The 17,189-nt window shown below is 44.2% G+C and overlaps 1 protein-coding gene across 8 annotated transcripts in view; it reads left to right on the forward strand.

Annotated features, from left to right (window-relative positions):
• Positions 1-17,189, forward strand: part of LOC143782318 (uncharacterized) — a 356,201-nt gene that overhangs the window by 230,010 nt on the left and 109,002 nt on the right. For all 8 annotated transcript variants that reach the window (XM_077269673.1, XM_077269669.1, XM_077269670.1 and 5 more), the window contains one exon: positions 4,972-5,065. In XM_077269673.1, coding sequence (XP_077125788.1) covers positions 4,972-5,065 — 94 coding nt within the window. The remainder of the gene's footprint in view (positions 1-4,971; positions 5,066-17,189) is intronic.

Here is a 17,189-nt window from a genome sequence, read left to right on the forward strand (position 1 = left end):
ACCAGATCCCGAGAAAATAATTGCCATAAGGGATTGGCCAAGACCTACCAACGCAAAAGTGAGGCAATTCTTGGGATTAGTGGGTTACTATCGTAGATTTATAAAAGGATTTACCAAATTGGCAGCGCCCTTGCAAGATGCTTTGATAGGGCAGACGAAGAAACCTTCAAACCGAAACCCTCCTTTTCAGTGGAACGACGAAAGAGAAGACTCCTTTGAACAACTAAAGAAGGCACTAACCGGAGAAGAAGTTCTGGCGTACCCGGATTACCATCAACCTTTCATCCTCTACACCGATGCCAGTAATGTGGGATTGGGAGCGGTGCTGTCACAAAAGCAAGAAGGTCGGGAGAAAGTCATCGCCTTTGCAAGTAGAAAACTCCGGCCTACTGAAAGAAATTCTGAAAATTATAGCTCCTTCAAATTGGAGCTACTGGCAGTAGTTTGGGCTGTGACTGAACGTTTCAAACACTATTTGACCGGTGCAGAATTTATTGTCTATACTGACAACAATCCGTTGACCCACCTAGACACGGCTAAGTTAGGTGCGTTAGAACAGCGATGGATAGCCCGGTTATCTAATTACAACTTCGTGATCAAGTATCGAGCAGGTCGCAAGAATGGAAATGCCGATGCCCTATCCCGGATGCCACACTTGAGAGATGTAGAAGAAGAAACGGGGGAGCTTGAAGAAATTGAACTACCAGCCTTTCATCAGCCCAAGGTAAAACATCGTCTGTCAAATACCTATCAGAAACAACAAGAAGTGAATTTTAATCCGTTAGCACACCATAGATGGGCTGACACCCAAGATAGCAATCCGGCTGTGAAGCTAGTGAAGGAACTATTGACTGAGCAAAGTGCATATCCCGATGAGGATGCCCCAGAAGAGACGCATCAACTCTGGAAAGAGAGAGGCAAAATGTTCCTGTATCAAGGGAAACTCTGTAGAAGATACACCAATCCGAAAACACATGAATTGGTTTGGCAGATTATCGTGCCTAAACAAGATGTGAGGATGGTCCTCGAAGCTTACCACAATGGTGCTGGTCACTTTGGTTGGAAAAAGCTAGAAGTACTTCTGAGAGAAAGATTTTATTGGGTCGGGATGAGAAAATCAATCGAACAGTGGTGTAGAAACTGTGGCCCGTGCAACCTCAGAAGGAACGATCAAAAGAGCCAAAGGGCACCACTGCTGCCCATAATCACCAAACAACCACTTGAACTGGTAGCCATGGACCACGTGAAGTTGACACCGAGCCGGTCCGGTTACGTCTATGCCTTGACCATCGTGGATCATTATTCGCGCTTCTTGGTAGTAGTACCTGTAAAAGATCTGACTGCAAAAACAGCAGCCAAAGCGTTCCAAACTTACTTTTGTAGACCCCATGGATATCCGGAACAGGTTCTCACTGACCAGGGTACAGCCTTTGAATCAGAGATCTTCAGAGAATTCTGTAATATGTATGGTTGCAAAAAGATCCGGACGACGGCCTATCATCCGCAAACAAACGGCTTATGTGAGAAGATGAACCATATTGTGATAGACCTACTAAAGACCTTACCTGAAACGGAAAGGAATCAATGGCCAGAGAAATTGCCTGACTTGGTGGATCTGTATAATCACGTCCCGGTGAGCTCTACCAACTGCACCCCAGCTTATCTTATGCGTGCAAGACCCGGCCAATTGCCAATCGATTTAGAAATGGGAATTCTGAAACCAGACGCAGAAGTTCAAGACTCCAATTGGGATGTCGTACGGCAAAAGCAGTATCGCCAAGTGCAAGAGAGTGTGGAAAGAAGCCTCCAGCAAACCAGAGAAAGACATGAGCGAACTTTCAACCAGAATGCTCTAGCAACTCCATTAAGACCGGGTGACCAAGTACTCAAGAGGAATCGTCGAACCAATAAACTGGATAATCAATGGGAAGCCGTACCCTACACAGTTTTACCAACAAGACTGGATAATCCTAAAATGTGTCTCATTAGCAAAAACGGAGGTTTAACATCTGTACTAGTGTCAAGAGACAATCTTAAATTATGTCCGGAAACGTTGAAAGAGCCAGAAGTTGTCCAGCCAAAATCAGAAGTTATTCAACCTATACAGGTTCAACCAGTAAAGGAAAAAGAGGAGGAAATGTATCACACCTGTATAGGAGACTTTCCCAAAACCCTACTAACATACCATGGTGCAGTAGTGGTTCCCATGGTGGCCTTTTATCCAACACCGAATCCAATATTAGAAGTCCCAAGACAGGAAGAGGCTGACCCGGTACTACAAGAGGTTCCAGGTCAGGAAGAACAGATTCCTGATCAGAGTGATCCCATTCACAGTGGACTTGCCAACCCCATAGTGGTGGAATTATCTTTAGCAGAGAGGGCAGATACTATGTCCGCAGTAGACAGAAGTACACCACATAAAGAGACACCGCTATTACGTAGATCCCAGCGTAGTACCCAGGGTCAATTACCGGCCAGGTATGCGGATTACCAACTATAAGACTATAGTCATTGTTATCGTTCTGTAACATTTAAGCCTAGTACCTACAGAGACTTACCTGTATGAACTTCTTGGATATTCTTGAACTTTTTATCAGCCCGGAAATACTAAATCAAAGCTCCGGAAAGACTGCTTTGTGAACTTAGCTTCCTACCTTCAAGGATAGAACTGTATTAATGGACGCTATTTGAAGTTACTTTTTACAGAATTCCATTTTTTTTGTTTCTTTGAGTGGTTTTTGTAATTTTTTTTATTTTTAAGACTCTGTACATATCAATTGTTATTTCAAAATGTTATCATCCCACAGTCCCGGAATACTGTTCTTAACTAAGGGGGAATGTGGCGCCCCTAGGGGTATTTGCCACAAAAATAGTTATTGACACTAAATACAAATACTAAAATAGCAAGACTGCACTACCATCTCCGGCCAGAAGGGGGAGCTCCAGAGACTCCCCTTGATCTATTCTGGTCTGGGAAAAGGACTGGCAGTTGGTTTGAGGAGCTGAAAGTGAGAGGTCGTATAACTGAACTCCTAACAGCCCTATGACGGATTATAGGCCCGTAATATCCATAGTAGGAAAGGAGGAATAGAGAAAAAGGACATTGTGAGAACCGGGTAGCAATAACCTCTACCCAGAATAGGCGTAGAAACGGATACCGGATCCGTGGCTATATTCATTATACATAATACAGCAACCGGAAGGAAGTGAGGTGATATCAGCTTCACTAGGGTAAGACGCAGCAACAGACACAGAGTTCAGCGATACTCCCAGAGGGGGTAAGCCGACAAAAAAGGACTCGGGTTGTCCGTCAGACCAGAGCACAGAAGAGACAGATTGGGTCGGCAGCCAGTTCACATACAGCAGCAGGGCCATACAGAAACTGCGCATAATAAGAGGTGGAAATCCTGACAGGGTCAAAGTAATTCAGAGTTCTTATACAGACTCCGGTGACAGTATTGGTTGCAAATCCCTTTTTTGTTGAAGTAAACTGGTTAAACGTTTCAGCGCCTCAGCCTTTCATTTGGACAATAGCCATCGATCCAGGATCAGGGTCATCACAGCTGAGAGGACCTGCTGCTGATCAAGTAAGTGTCTGTTCCTTCATGATATCCCTTACATTGTGCATCGCCTGAGGCCACAGCACCGGGTCAAGCCACTAGTGACATCCCCCTCAAGAGACGGACCTCATTGATCTGGTGCTGGGTACCTCGGTCTCCCGGGCGTCACACTAGTCTCTTATCTCATGTCAGTAAAAAGACGTATTGGTGGTCGTTAAGGGGTTAAATATAAACACATTATCAAGATAATTTAAGGTTTGGTTCCAGAAGTTCCCAATTGCACCACAAGCCCAGAACATGTGCATAATATCTGCTGGACCCACCCCACATCTTGGGCACAAGTCATCCGGTCTCGCCACTGTCTTATGCAGAAATGTGGGGGTTCTATAAACATAGTGCAGTAAATACAACTGTGATTGTCTATGGGCCTCATTAGTGGACAACTGCGGGACCGACAAAACAATATCATCCCACTGATCAGCTTCAGTTTTCCTAATAACCTGTTCCCACTTCTTGTTAGTCACTTTGTATTCACGTGATGTCATAGACCGAATGGTAAATAAAAGAATTAACTGGGTAAAAGGGGCAAAATGAGCAATTGTGAGTACACATTGGTATATAATCTGATGATTACAATATATTAAGAGGAGAAAAAAAAATGTATGTGCTGTTTAGATACATTCTATGTATTTACTGTTTGCACTAAAGAAGTTGTAGACAGCAACTGCCTGGAAATTGCTGGACAGTCTGTAAACATACAGGACTTTACTTTTTTCCTAAGAAACATGGCTGGTTTTTTCCTGGTTCTCCAGTTTGCCTGCAAAAATTATTAGCGGTCTGTGTTTGTTTTTCATTTGTTTCATATGTTGTCCAGAAAAGAATAAGGTTAAGTTTACACTGGGTGTTTTTTCAACGGTTTTTCTGCAGCAAAATCTAATCTCTTGGTAGGAAAGAAACTGCAGAAAAAAACATGTTTTCCTTGCATTTTGCGCAGCGTTTTTTGTGGGGTTTTTGTGCATCTTTTCCGGCAGTTTTGGCATGCTAGATTTGTCTCTTGCTGATAAAGTTGAGTGTTGGAAAAAAAAAGTCCTGCTCCATAGAATCAGGTTTTGGCACAAAAATGCAGCAAAACATGATAGCAGCTGAAAATTAGCATAAAAACACATACAAAATGCAGCAAAAATGCCTAGTTTGAACTTAGCCTAAAAAAGGTTGGCAATGCTGCAACATTGATACTGTTTTACATTTTACGCCGTTACTTGCTATCAGGTGTCTATAAAGTCATCAAGATGCAGAGGAATGATAAGTCAAAATTTTCCGCAGCTAATATGCTGCCAGTTTGTAACACACATCGATTTAATTAGTTTAAGAGCTTTAATTTATTATATGACCCTTTTCTGGTTTTCTACAGACCATTTCAGAATTAATTGATGGCAAAGATCAAGCGGAATCAATTAGCAAATTTAACTTTTCCAGACATTCAGAGAGCATCCTTCAACATGCAGGTATTACATTTTAGACATTATTAAGGAAATATGCTATACACAAAATCCATAGTGTTGCTAAAGTGAATGTATCCTAAAATACACATGGGTTATGTTTTTTTTTTAGAAGATACGATATTTAATTCATTTCATATTGGTGCTTAATGTATAATATAGTTGACAAGGCTAAAGTTTTGCAAAAAGATTTGCAGGACGTTGGTCCGACATCCAAGTCAGTACTCCATTGCAACTGAACCAGGGTATTTGTGGACTTCCTCTGCGCCCTCAGCATCTACATAGCCCTATTTTAATAGCCAGAAAAGACTAAATATACAGCTACGGGCTGATATAGCCCAGGAAGATCCATGGTATTATCCCCTTCCCAGGCTATAAACATCGGCCCCTAGTTGCTGGCTTTCCCTCTCTGGTGCAGAAAATTGTGCGGGAGCCCACGCCACTTTTTTTTTTTTTTTTTTGTTTGTTTTTTTTTCATTTTTTTTTATAAATTTAACAGATATTGTGTTTAAGGCCGGGGTCACACTTGTGAGAAACTCGAATGAGTCTCTCACATCAATACCCGGCACTGACTCCGGCACTCGGGACTGGAGTGTGCGGCTGCATGTATTTCTATGTAGCTGAACGCTCCGGTCCCGAGTGCCAGTGGCAGTGCCGAGTATTGAGGTGCGAGACTCATGCGACTTTCTCACAAGTGTGACCCCGGCCTAACGCAGATTTTTTGTGTGTGTCTTTATTTAACTCTTTATGTACCATTTTATTATGTTTATTACTAAATATCGGGCTTGGTATTATCGATCTATCTATAGATCTATCTATAGATCTAGCTATAGATGTATCTATCTATAGATAGATAGATCTATAAAGATGAAAAAAAGGGCAGCACTCCTCAAAGTGGATAAATGTGGTTTAGTTCAGACCCACATGGCAGGTGACGTTTCGGCTCATACTGAGCCTTTCTCAAGCAGTTAATCTAATACAATGGTCAGTATAAATACATACATTAATTGCTCATAATTATTTCATAAAGTGCAAAAAATAGCTAAATAGCTTACAGTATAAAAACTTTTACATCATTTCATTGTGCAATATATTGGAACAATTCATAAAAGTGCCCTATGCATAAGGTGCTCGAAAATTCAGTGCCAAAAATAATAATTTATCATCATTAAATGAATACTGTGTTTAAATACATACACAAAGATTCACCCTGTAAGGGTTACAACAAACCACATGGAGGACGCCAATTTCACCATATTCGGTGTGTAATGAAATGCACTGCGCATGTGTTGGTGTCTCATTACGTCAGCAGGCGCTTCCAGCCAATGATGTTCAGTGTTTGTCATTTTTTCATCCAGCGCTTGCGCACTTCGTCACTTCAGACGTGCCAGCGCCATCTTGGATGAGGTTACACTTACTATTATTCGTTCAATAGGTATATCTTTATCACTTCAAGCGCACATCATAACTTGAGATGTATCAACGCCATTTTGGATTAGGCATATAATAGAAACTTTTTTTAGTATTGCTCACTATTATTCCTTCTCAAGGTAATAACCTTCAGAGTTATCATATAATAAATTCTCAAGGGTTCATTGTATGAGCCTTAGGACAACATTTTTTCAAACACCCTGGTATACCTGACGGTGCCTTATTCAGGCCACCTCCTGCAACCAATGGCATCCTTGGGAGGCATCTCAATCCGCCAAGATCAAGGTGTCTCAATCAAAGTTCATGTAGGTGTATTTATAACGTCCAGCTGCATTTACCTAAACCCTTATTAAACAAAAATCTAATGGCCATCCCTTGACATCACAAGCGTAGAAACTAAAAAAATAAGTGAAAAAATGTATATGAAAAAAAAAAAAAAATATATATATATATATATATATATATATATATATATATATATATATATATATATATACAGAGTGAAAATCACTTAACCTCCATATGTTGGTGTATCCTCTTGGGTGAGTATATATCATAGTGACTTCTTGTGGAAAGTGAAAGAGATTGTCTGAAATAAAAAAAAAATAAATAAAATTTGTTACAGCGTTTCATAAAAATATATTAAAAACCTATTTCTTACATTACCCTCTAGGGCACTTAAAGTCTTACTAAATTGCAGAAACAATGAGTTGTTTCAAATTATAAGGTGTAAATTGGGGTTCAAAAGCTGTATGTATTTTAAAGTCCACATTCAATCCCATTGGTTTCAATGTATTTAGCTCTTTGTTAGCTTTTCGTTTCTAAAGACACTCCCTATCTCCCCCTCTCCTTTGTATGGGAACTGTGTCAATCTAAACCAGGCTGTGTGTCCATGTTGCGTTTTTTTATGCTTTATTGCTGCAGCGGAAACGCTTAAAACATGCATTCCCATGCGGAATCCCGCGGCCATTTTCCTGAAGCCCCGGGCAGCAGAGCGCTCCATCTGCGCACGCGGCCATCTTTCCTGTGGCCGCGCCCACCGGTAAACGGCTGAATAGCGAAGATCGCTCTGTTTTTCATCACTTGGGCAGTGGATTAGCCTTTTGGACATGCACACCACTACGCCACCAATGTAATGATGAGCAGGATTCTGGGGGAGAAACAGTGCTGTCACCACGCCCATAGGACCAGACCAGCGTGAGTGACAGCAGAAAACGGCGACTTTGCAAAGGTATTTCGGCAGCATAGGTGGGTAATAAAGGCACACAAAGACACTAATGTAACGCCCAGCTCTGCCCCTATTTAACGCTATTTTTAGCTCATCTTCAAAAAACGGGGTGACAGGTTCCCTTTAAAGTAAAAAATATGATATACTTACCTTCTGATGGCCCCCGGAGTCCTCCCGGCTCCCAGCGGTGCACACGGCGGCTTCCGTTCCCAGGGATGCATTGCGCGAATCACCTGAAATGACGTCGCGGTCACACGACTGTGACGTGACAAAGGTCCTTTGTGCAAAGCATCCCTGGGAACGGAACGTACCGGGAGCGCCGCTGAGGAGATTGGGGGCTGTCGGAAGGTGAGAATATTATTATTTACACATTCTGTCTTTTACTATTGATGCTGCATAGGCGGTAATGTCAAGATGGGGTCAGGCATGTGGCGCTGTTGTTGCCTAATGGCATCCTGTGATAATCTAATGACTTTTGCATCAGGGGACTCATGTGCTTGACGCCTACGCTTATATGCATTGTTTTTGTCCCTGCGATGCTGTTCTTCAGGAGTCTCATTTGCCCTTTGTTGTCTTTGACGCTGTGCCTTTGTGCTGCTTTCCTTTCATTGTCAGTTGCATACTTTTTAGGAGGAGCAATGTTGGCGTTGATATTTGCCTTTTAAAGGGATTTTTCCATGAACAAAAGGTCATTTTAAAAATTGTCTGTGTCTGACTGTGTACCGAACATACAGCTCCTGGGCAGGGGAGGAAGCAAAAGACAATACTGACATTACAGGAGGATATCACAGAGGATACATTTTGTGAGGTCAAATATTTTTTCAAAACAGTCAGTGAAATATTTTACCTCACAAAATGAATCCTCTGTGATCCCCTGCTGTAATGTCAGTATTGTCTTTTGCTTCCTCCCCTGCCCAGGAAATGTGGTATGCTCTGTACACGGTCAGACACAGTCAATTTTTAAAATGAACTTTCGTTCGTGGGAAAACCCCTTTAATGTGACCGGCTTCCTCTGCCTGTAGACACATTACGCCGGTATCAGCCGAATGATTCACTGCACCTGTGTGTAATTCATTCATGCGCAGTAAATCAGATTGCCACCATCTTTGTGCAGGCATATAGCAGTGGTCACATTAAAACTGTGCATGCACTCCTCCTGTACAAAGATTGCGGCAGTCAGTGAATCATTCGGCTGATCCCGGTGGCAGCGTGTTCGCGACAGTGTTGCACTGGTGGTACCGCGCAAGAGGCTGCGTGAGCGTGTGAGAGTGTGTTCCGCTGGTAGTACCGCACAATAGGTTGGTACCAGCAGCAGTTTCCATTTTGAGACACCCATCACTTGGTTGTCCCAATATGGGGGTCGGTGAACTTCCTCCGATTGGAATTCTGGGATACAGTGACATCTGGACAGAACAAGAAATCAAAACATTACAAAGCAATCATATAAATAGATTATTTTAATTTTATATTTCTAAAAAAAAATTCTAAATCAACTTGCAGCCCAAACCAGTCCACATTTGAACATGGACTAAAGGATAATCCCTTACTAAGGACAGAGATCTGTGGGTCCCTTAGTACCTTATTAGAGATATTAATCACTAATTTTGTTCTTTTTTTCATCTGTGTTGCTAGCCTGTGTGGTTGTGTTCTGTTTTTCTCGTATTTGGATTTTTTGCCGACGATGGCGCTTGCCCCCTCTCTTTTTTTCTTGGTCTACCATTCCACTCTCCATATCTTCAATAATCATTAATAACAGGTACATCATCATTATAGTCATTTACACTGTTTCTTTAATAACCTCTTCTTTTCCACATTGGTTTTGCACCATCCTTTTGCCAAGCAAATACATGTCCAGTATCATAGTCATCCATATCCCTACTCCATTTTTTCTCTTCATCTCCTCTAAGTCATTATGCATTCTTTTCATACCCATTTTTGTTTTTTCTGAAACTCTAGTCCAATCTTCAGCTTTAACCCCTTCCCGACCTTTGACGCAGCGTATGCGTCATGAAAACCTGTGCCAATCCGACCTGTGACGCAGCATATGCGTCATGGTCGGATCGCGCTCCTGCAGGCCGGGTGAAAGGGTTAACTGTAATTTCACCCGACCTGCAGGGACAGGGGGAGTGGTACTTGAGTCCAGGGGGGGTGGCTTCGCCCCCCCGTGGCTACGATCGCTCTGATTGGCTGTTGAAAGTGACGTTTCACTTTCACTTTCAATCAGAGCGATAGTAATATTTCACCAATGAAAATTAGTGAAATATTACAATCCAGCCATGGCTGATGCTGCAATAGCATCAGCCATGGCTGGAGATCGCGATCTGCCCCCCTCCACCGCCACCGATCTTGTCCCCACGGTCCTCCGTCCTGTAATTCCTGTCCTCCGCTCCCCTCCGTCCTCCTGTCCGCTCCCCCCGCAGTCCGATGCCCCCCCCCCTCATACTTACCGACCTCCGGTGTCCCTCCCGGTGTCCGTCTGTGTGCTCCATGGGCGCCGCCATCTTCCAAAATGGTGGGCGCATGCGCAGTGCGCCCGCCGAATCGGCCGGCAGATTCGTTACAAGTACATTTTGATCGCTGTGATAGGTTCTATCACAGCGATCAAAATAAAAAAATTATAAATAAACCCCCCCTTTATCACCCCCATAGGTAGGGACAATAACAAAATAAAGAAAATATATTTTTTTATTTATTTTTTTTTTACACTAGGGCTAGGGTTAGGGCTAGGGTTAGGGTTAGGGCTAGGGTTAGGGCTAGAACTAGGGTTAGAATTAGGGTATGTGCACACGGTGCGGATTTGGCTGCGGATCCGCAGTGGATTGGCTGCTGCGGATTCGTAGCAGTTTCCCATCAGGTTTACAGTACCATGTAAACCTATGGCAAACCAAATCCGCTGTGCCCATGGTGCGAAAAATACCGCGCAGAAACGTTGTGCTGTATTTTCCGCAGCATGTCAATTCTTTGTGCGGGTTCCGCAGTGTTTTACACTTGTTCCTCAATAGGAATCCGCATGTGAAATCCGCACAAAAAACACTGGAAATCCGCGGTAAATCCGCAGGTAAAACGCAGTGCATTTTTCCTGCGGATTTTTTAAAAATGGTGGGGAAAAATCTCACACGAGTCCGCAACGTGGGCACATAGCCTTAGGGTTAGGGTTGGAATTAGAGTTAGGGTTGGAATTAGGGCTAGGGTTGGAAATAGGGTTAAGATTAGGCTGTGGTTAGGGTTATGGCTAGGGTCAGGGGTGTGTTGGGGATAGGGTTGGGTTAGGGTTGGGATTAGGGTTAGGGGTGGGTTGGGGTTGTGGTTAGGGGTGTGTTGGGGTTAGGGTTGTGATTAGGGTTATGGCTAGAGTTGGGGTTAGGGTTAGGGGTGTGTTGGGGTTAGTGTTGGCGTTAGAATTTGTGGGGTTTCCACTGTTTAGGCACATCAGGGGTCTCCAAACGCAACATGCCTCCACCATTGATTCCAGTCAATCTTGTATTCAAAAAGTCAAATGGTGCTCCCTCCCTTCCGAGCACCGACGTGCGCCCAAAATAGTGGTTTACCCCCACATATGGGGTAACAGCATGCTCAGGAGAAACTGGGCAACAATTATTGGGGTCCAATTTCTCCTGCTACCCTTGTGAAAATAAAAAATTGCTTGCTAAAACAATTTTTGAGGAAAGAAAAATGATTTTTTATTTTCACGGCTCTGCGTTGTAAACTTCTGTGAAGCACTTGGGGTTTCAAAGTGCTCACCACATATCTAGATAAGTTCCTTGGGGGGTCTAGTTTCCACAATGGGGTCACTTGTGGGGGGTTTCTACAGTTTAGGCACATCAGGGGCTCTGCAAACGCAACATGACGCACGCAGACCATTCCATCAAAGTCTGCATTTTAAAAGTCACTACTTCCCTTCCGAGCCCTGACGTGTGCCCAAACAGTGGTTTACCCCCACATGTGAGCTATCAGTGTACTCAGGAGAAATTGCCCAATAAATTTTAGGATCCATTTTATCCTGTTGCCCAGGTGAAAATGAACAAATTGAGGCTAAAAGAATTTTTTTGTGAAAAAAAAAAAAGTACTTTTTTCTCTTCGCCACGACAGCACCCACTGAGAGAGGGGATCCGCCCCTAGGAACAGGAAACCCTACGGAGAGATAAAAGGGGCGGTCCCCCTCGCTCCCACAGTTTGGTTTCCTGTTCCTATGGGAAATCCACGGAGAAGAGGATGCCTAGCCTGGATGCCGCTTGCGCAGTTTACCTGAGAGGACGGCAAGGGCTCCAGAGCTGGATGCAGCGTCGGGGGTTCTCTTCTCAGCTTCCCCCCTCTGCTGGCAGGCGCCGTGAGCCCAGAACTGTTGGAGTTGCTGGCTCATGGAAGTCCACCTGGAGACGTCTGCGGGACCAAGCGCGAGGTATGATGCCGCTTTACCTAGGTAAGCGCTCAGACAGCGTGGAGGTCCACTGTTTCCCCGGGAGGATAGCGGTAACCTCCGGGGTGAGGGAGGAGACAGACGGCACCTGCGCTGATTCCGGTGGCAGCGCAGGCGCATAAGGCATGGTTAGCACTTCCGGGTTCAACCGGAAGAAGATGGCGGCCCCCATATGAAAAGGACGCCGGCGCTATTGCGCCGGCGTCCACAATGGATTCAGCGCAGAACCCTGCGATGCTTTCTGTAGAAGACACCGCAGCTACCCCACGTACACGTGGCAGCAGCAGTCGCTCTAAACAGCGGATCCTCTAGGAAAAAGTCGGACCAAGCCGGTTCTCCGCCCCAGTCTCCTCCTCGTCAATCGGTACCGTAAAAGCTTCACTGGGGTGAGTGTGCATCTACCCCAATAAGCTGACTATTGTTCCCTCTCCTTCTATGCACCCTAGGGAAAGAAAACTGAAAAAACGAAGCACAAACAGTGTGCGTTATGTCTCAAGCCCCTCCCGGATAGTTACAAAAAGAGGCTTTGTAAATCATGTATTGATTCTACCTTGCGGGAGGAAGCCTCAGTTAAATCAGAGGACATCAGACTCATGATTAGACAAGAATTACAGGCCTTACATAGTTCTGATAAAGAACCGCGTGCCAAGGGTAAAAGAGGATACGAATCCCCTATATCTGATCCATCTTCTGATATGGAGAAGGCAGACTCTGATACTTCCCACGAATATGTTTCCTCAGATGAGGACCAGGATACATGGTTTCCCACTGACAGTATTGATAACCTTGTCAGGTCCGTTTGTAACACCATGGGCATCGAGGATTCTAAAGTCCCCAGAACACAGCAGGATATTATGTTTGCCGGTTTATCGGAAAAGAAGAGGCCCTCTTTTCCGGTGATAGCAGCAATAAAAACTTTAGTCAAAAAAGAGTGGGAAAGCCAGGGGCAAAGGGGATTACCTCCATCCTCAAAAAGACGTTATCCCTTCAATGATGAAGAGTTTTCAACATGGACAAAAGCGCCAAAGGTAGACGCTGCAGTAGCATCCACATCCAAAAAATCTTTGCTACCTGTAGAGGATTCAGGCTCATTACAGGACCCGTTAGACCGTAAAGCCGACTCTCTGTTAAAAAGAGCCTGGGAGTCGTGTACGGGAGCCTTCAGGCCGGCTATCTCAGCTACATGCACTGCTAGGTCCATGTTAGTCTGGCTGAGTGACTTAGAGGAAGGACTTAAAAGCGGTCTTTCTAGAGACAAACTGAGGTCCTCTATACCCTTAATTAGAGGGGCTACAGCCTTCCTGGCGGATTCATCTGCCGACTCTATACGCTTGGCAGCCAAGTCGGCAGGTCTCACGAATGCAGCACGTAGAGCCCTGTGGCTTAAGGGCTGGAAGGGTGATCCCCAGACGAAATCCAAATTATGTGGCCTCCCATGTCAGGGTGAGTACCTGTTTGGTACCAAACTGGACGAAATCCTCACTAAAGCGGGAGAGAGAAAGAAGGGCTTCCCTAATAATAATTACCTTCCGTCCTATAGGAGAGCGTTCCGGAAGCCCGTGTTTAATAAAAGAAAAGAGTTTAAGAACCAAGACCGCTGGACCCCTAGAGATACCAAACAAAGGGGTGCATTCTTTGGGAAGCGCCCTTTCAAAACTGAAGACAAACCCCGTTAGAGCAGATCTACCTGTGTGAGGTAGATTGTCCTCCTTCTCAAACCAATGGAGGAAAATAACATCAAACGTGTGGGCAAATAGTCTCATCACCTCTGGTTTAAAGTTAAAATTTGCCCGAGTCCCTCTGGACTCATTTCTATTGACTTCTTTAAAATCGCCGTCTCAACAGGAGGCATTAGAACAAGAAGTAATGAATCTTCTGTCAAAAGGAGTTTTGGTGGAGGTTCCATTTCTTCAGGAGGGTAAAGGGTTCTATTCCCCTTTATTTTGAATTCCAAAACCTGATGGATCATTCAGAACCATTATAAATCTTAAAAAGCTGAACACCTTCTTAGAAAATCAAACCTTTAAAATGGAATCTATCCGGTCCACCATAAAACTCCTGTTTCCCCATTGCCTTATGGCGGTTCTTGACTTGAAAGATGCGTATTACCATCTACCAATCTTTAAGGAACATCAACAATATCTCCGCGTGGCGATTGTACTAAATGGGTGTATACAACATTTTCAGTATACAGCGATGCCCTTTGGACTATCAATAGCTCCAAGGGTGTTCACTAAACTGATGTCAGAGGTAATGTCAAATCTATGATCAAAAGACACCCTCATAATCCCATACCTGGACGACCTCTTGGTAGTGGGAAAATCCCCTTCACAATGTCAGCAACGATTGTGTGATATAATTTCATCTTTGCAGAAATTAGGGTGGTTAATAAATTGGGAAAAATCTAGGCTAGTCCCGACAACTCGGCAAACATTTTTGGGGATTATATTAGACTCTATAAAACAGAAATGTTTCCTCCCAGAAAACAAAAATATAACAGTTAGAAATAAAGTTCAGTCTGTATTAGATAAACCTATAATATCCCTGCGGGAAGGCATGTCCCTACTTGGCTCCTTCACGTCGTGTATACCGGCTGTTCCATGGGCTCAGTTCCATTCAAGGTGTTTACAGTATGCAATTTTACATGAGGAGATAAAATTACAAGGACGATTAGACGGTAAAATTTCCCTTTCCGGTGACGTAATCCAATCCCTAACCTGGTGGCTAGAACCGGATCATCTAACTAGCGGGGTTCCCTGGGTGGTTAAACCCTCAAACATAATATTTACAGATGCCAGTCCTAATGGTTGGGGAGCACATTTAAGGGACCAGATAGTCCAAGGGCTATGGTCGGTTACGAAGTCAGATGACTCCTCTAATAAAAAAGAACTAAAAGCTATCTATCACGCCCTATGTGAATTCCTTCCGCAGCTACACGGAACACATACCAGAGTTCTCTCAGACAACATGACATCAGTGGCTTAGGCTACGTTCACACTAGCGTTGTGCGCCGCTGCGTCGGCGACGCAACGCACAACGCACGCAAAAACGCGGCAAAACGCACGCAAAAACGCTGCGTTTTGCGACGCATGCGTCGGTTTTTGCCGAAAATCTGACGCAAGAAAAATGCAACTTGTTGCGTTTTCTTGGTCCGACGCTTGTGGCAAAAAAGACGCATGTGTGGCACAACGCAACAAAAAAAAATGCATGCGTCCCCCATGTTAAGTATAGGGGGCGCATGACGCATGCGTCGCCGCTGCGTCGCCGACGCAAACCCGACGCACATTAGCTTAACGCTAATGTGAACGTAGCCTTACATCAATCATCAAGGGGGAACAAGATCAGGCACTCTCATGTCTATAGTCGAAGACATCCTAACCCTAGCCGAGAATCATCTTCTGTCCTTGTCAGCTCTTCATGTCCGAGGAGTAGACAACTCAAAAGAGGACTTTCTCAGTCGTCATACCCTCCACCAAGGGGAGTGGGTGTTAAATCATCAGATATTCAAGATGATAACCATGAAATGGGGTATACCCCACATAGATCTCTTCGCTACAAGAGACAACAAGCAGGTAAAAACATTCGCCTCAATGTTCCGAACCGACAACCCCGATGTTCTCGATGCCCTCCAGGTTCCATGGACATTTCAGAAGGCATATGCCTTTCCTCCGTTGATTCTTCTTCCAACAAGAATCAGGAAGATAAGGGAGGACAGAGCGAACATAATATTGATTGCTCCGTTTTGGCCAAAGAGACCATGGTTTTCCCTGCTCAGAGCCATGTCCATCTCGGATCCATGGATTCTCCCAGAGGATCAGGATCTTCTCTTCCAGGGGCCCTTCAACCACCCTCATGTGAAGGGACTACCGTTGACAGCCTGGAATTTGAGAGGCAGCTGTTAAAACTAAGAGGCTTCTCTGATAAAGTAATTGATACCTTATTGCTAAGTAGAAAAAGATCCACTACATCTATCTATGTAAGAGTGTGGAAAAAATTCTTAAGCCTCTATCCATCAGCCCTGTCAAATGAAATTCCGGTCTCTATTATTCTCGAATTTCTCCAGAGAGGACGTGATTTAGGCCTTTCAGTTAGTACCTTAAAAGTACAAGTTTCTGCACTAGGAGCCTTGTATAGTCACAACATTGCGGGTGATAGGTGGATAGCCAGATTTATTTCAGCCTGCCAGAGATCAGAACCAGTTCAAATTCCCCACTTACCTCCTTGGGATGTTAATCTAGTCCTTGAAGCCTTGACAGATCACCCGTTTGAGCCTCTACACTCAGCTCATATTAAACACGTCTCCCTCAAGACTGCTCTTCTTGTCGCTCTAGTATAGGCAAGAAGGGTAAGTGACATACAGGCACTATCAGTAGATCCTCCCTTTATGTCAATATTGCCAGATAGAATTGTCCTGAAAACAGACCCTTCCTACCTACCTAAAATGTGTACTAAATTTCATAGATCTCAAGAAATCCTTCTTCCTTCCTTCTATAATAACCCTACAAATCAGGAAGAGAAGTACCATACTTTAGATGTGAGAAGGGCTGTAATAACTTATCTAGACAGGACTAGCGCCTGGAGGAAGAGCAGGGCTCTTTTTGTTTCCTTCCAGGGTCAAAGGAAAGGAGCTGGTATTACAAAAGGCACCTTATCCCGATGGATTCGGGAGGCGATATCTGGCCTATTCGTCTAAAGGGGAAGATCCACCTGAGACTGTAAAGGCACATTCCACCCAGGTGATAGCATCATCCTGGGCAGAGCGAGCAGAGGTTCCAATCGATCTCATATGTAAGGCCGCAACCTGGTCTTCTCCTACTACCTTCTATAGTCAATATAGACTAGATCTATCTGCCTCATCTGACTTGTCTTTCGGTAGATCAGTTCTTAACACAATAATCCCCCCAAATAACTATCTCTGAAAGTCTCTCAGTGGGTGCTGTCGTGGCGAAGAGAAAACACCGGATTACGTACCGGTGATGCTCTTTTATAGAGCCACGACAGCACCCCTTCACTTCCCTCCCTTATATATTAGTTTGCATATGAGCACTATTAAG

Source organism: Ranitomeya variabilis, chromosome 6 (assembly GCF_051348905.1).
Source record: "Ranitomeya variabilis isolate aRanVar5 chromosome 6, aRanVar5.hap1, whole genome shotgun sequence".
NCBI lineage: Eukaryota > Metazoa > Chordata > Amphibia > Anura > Dendrobatidae > Ranitomeya > Ranitomeya variabilis.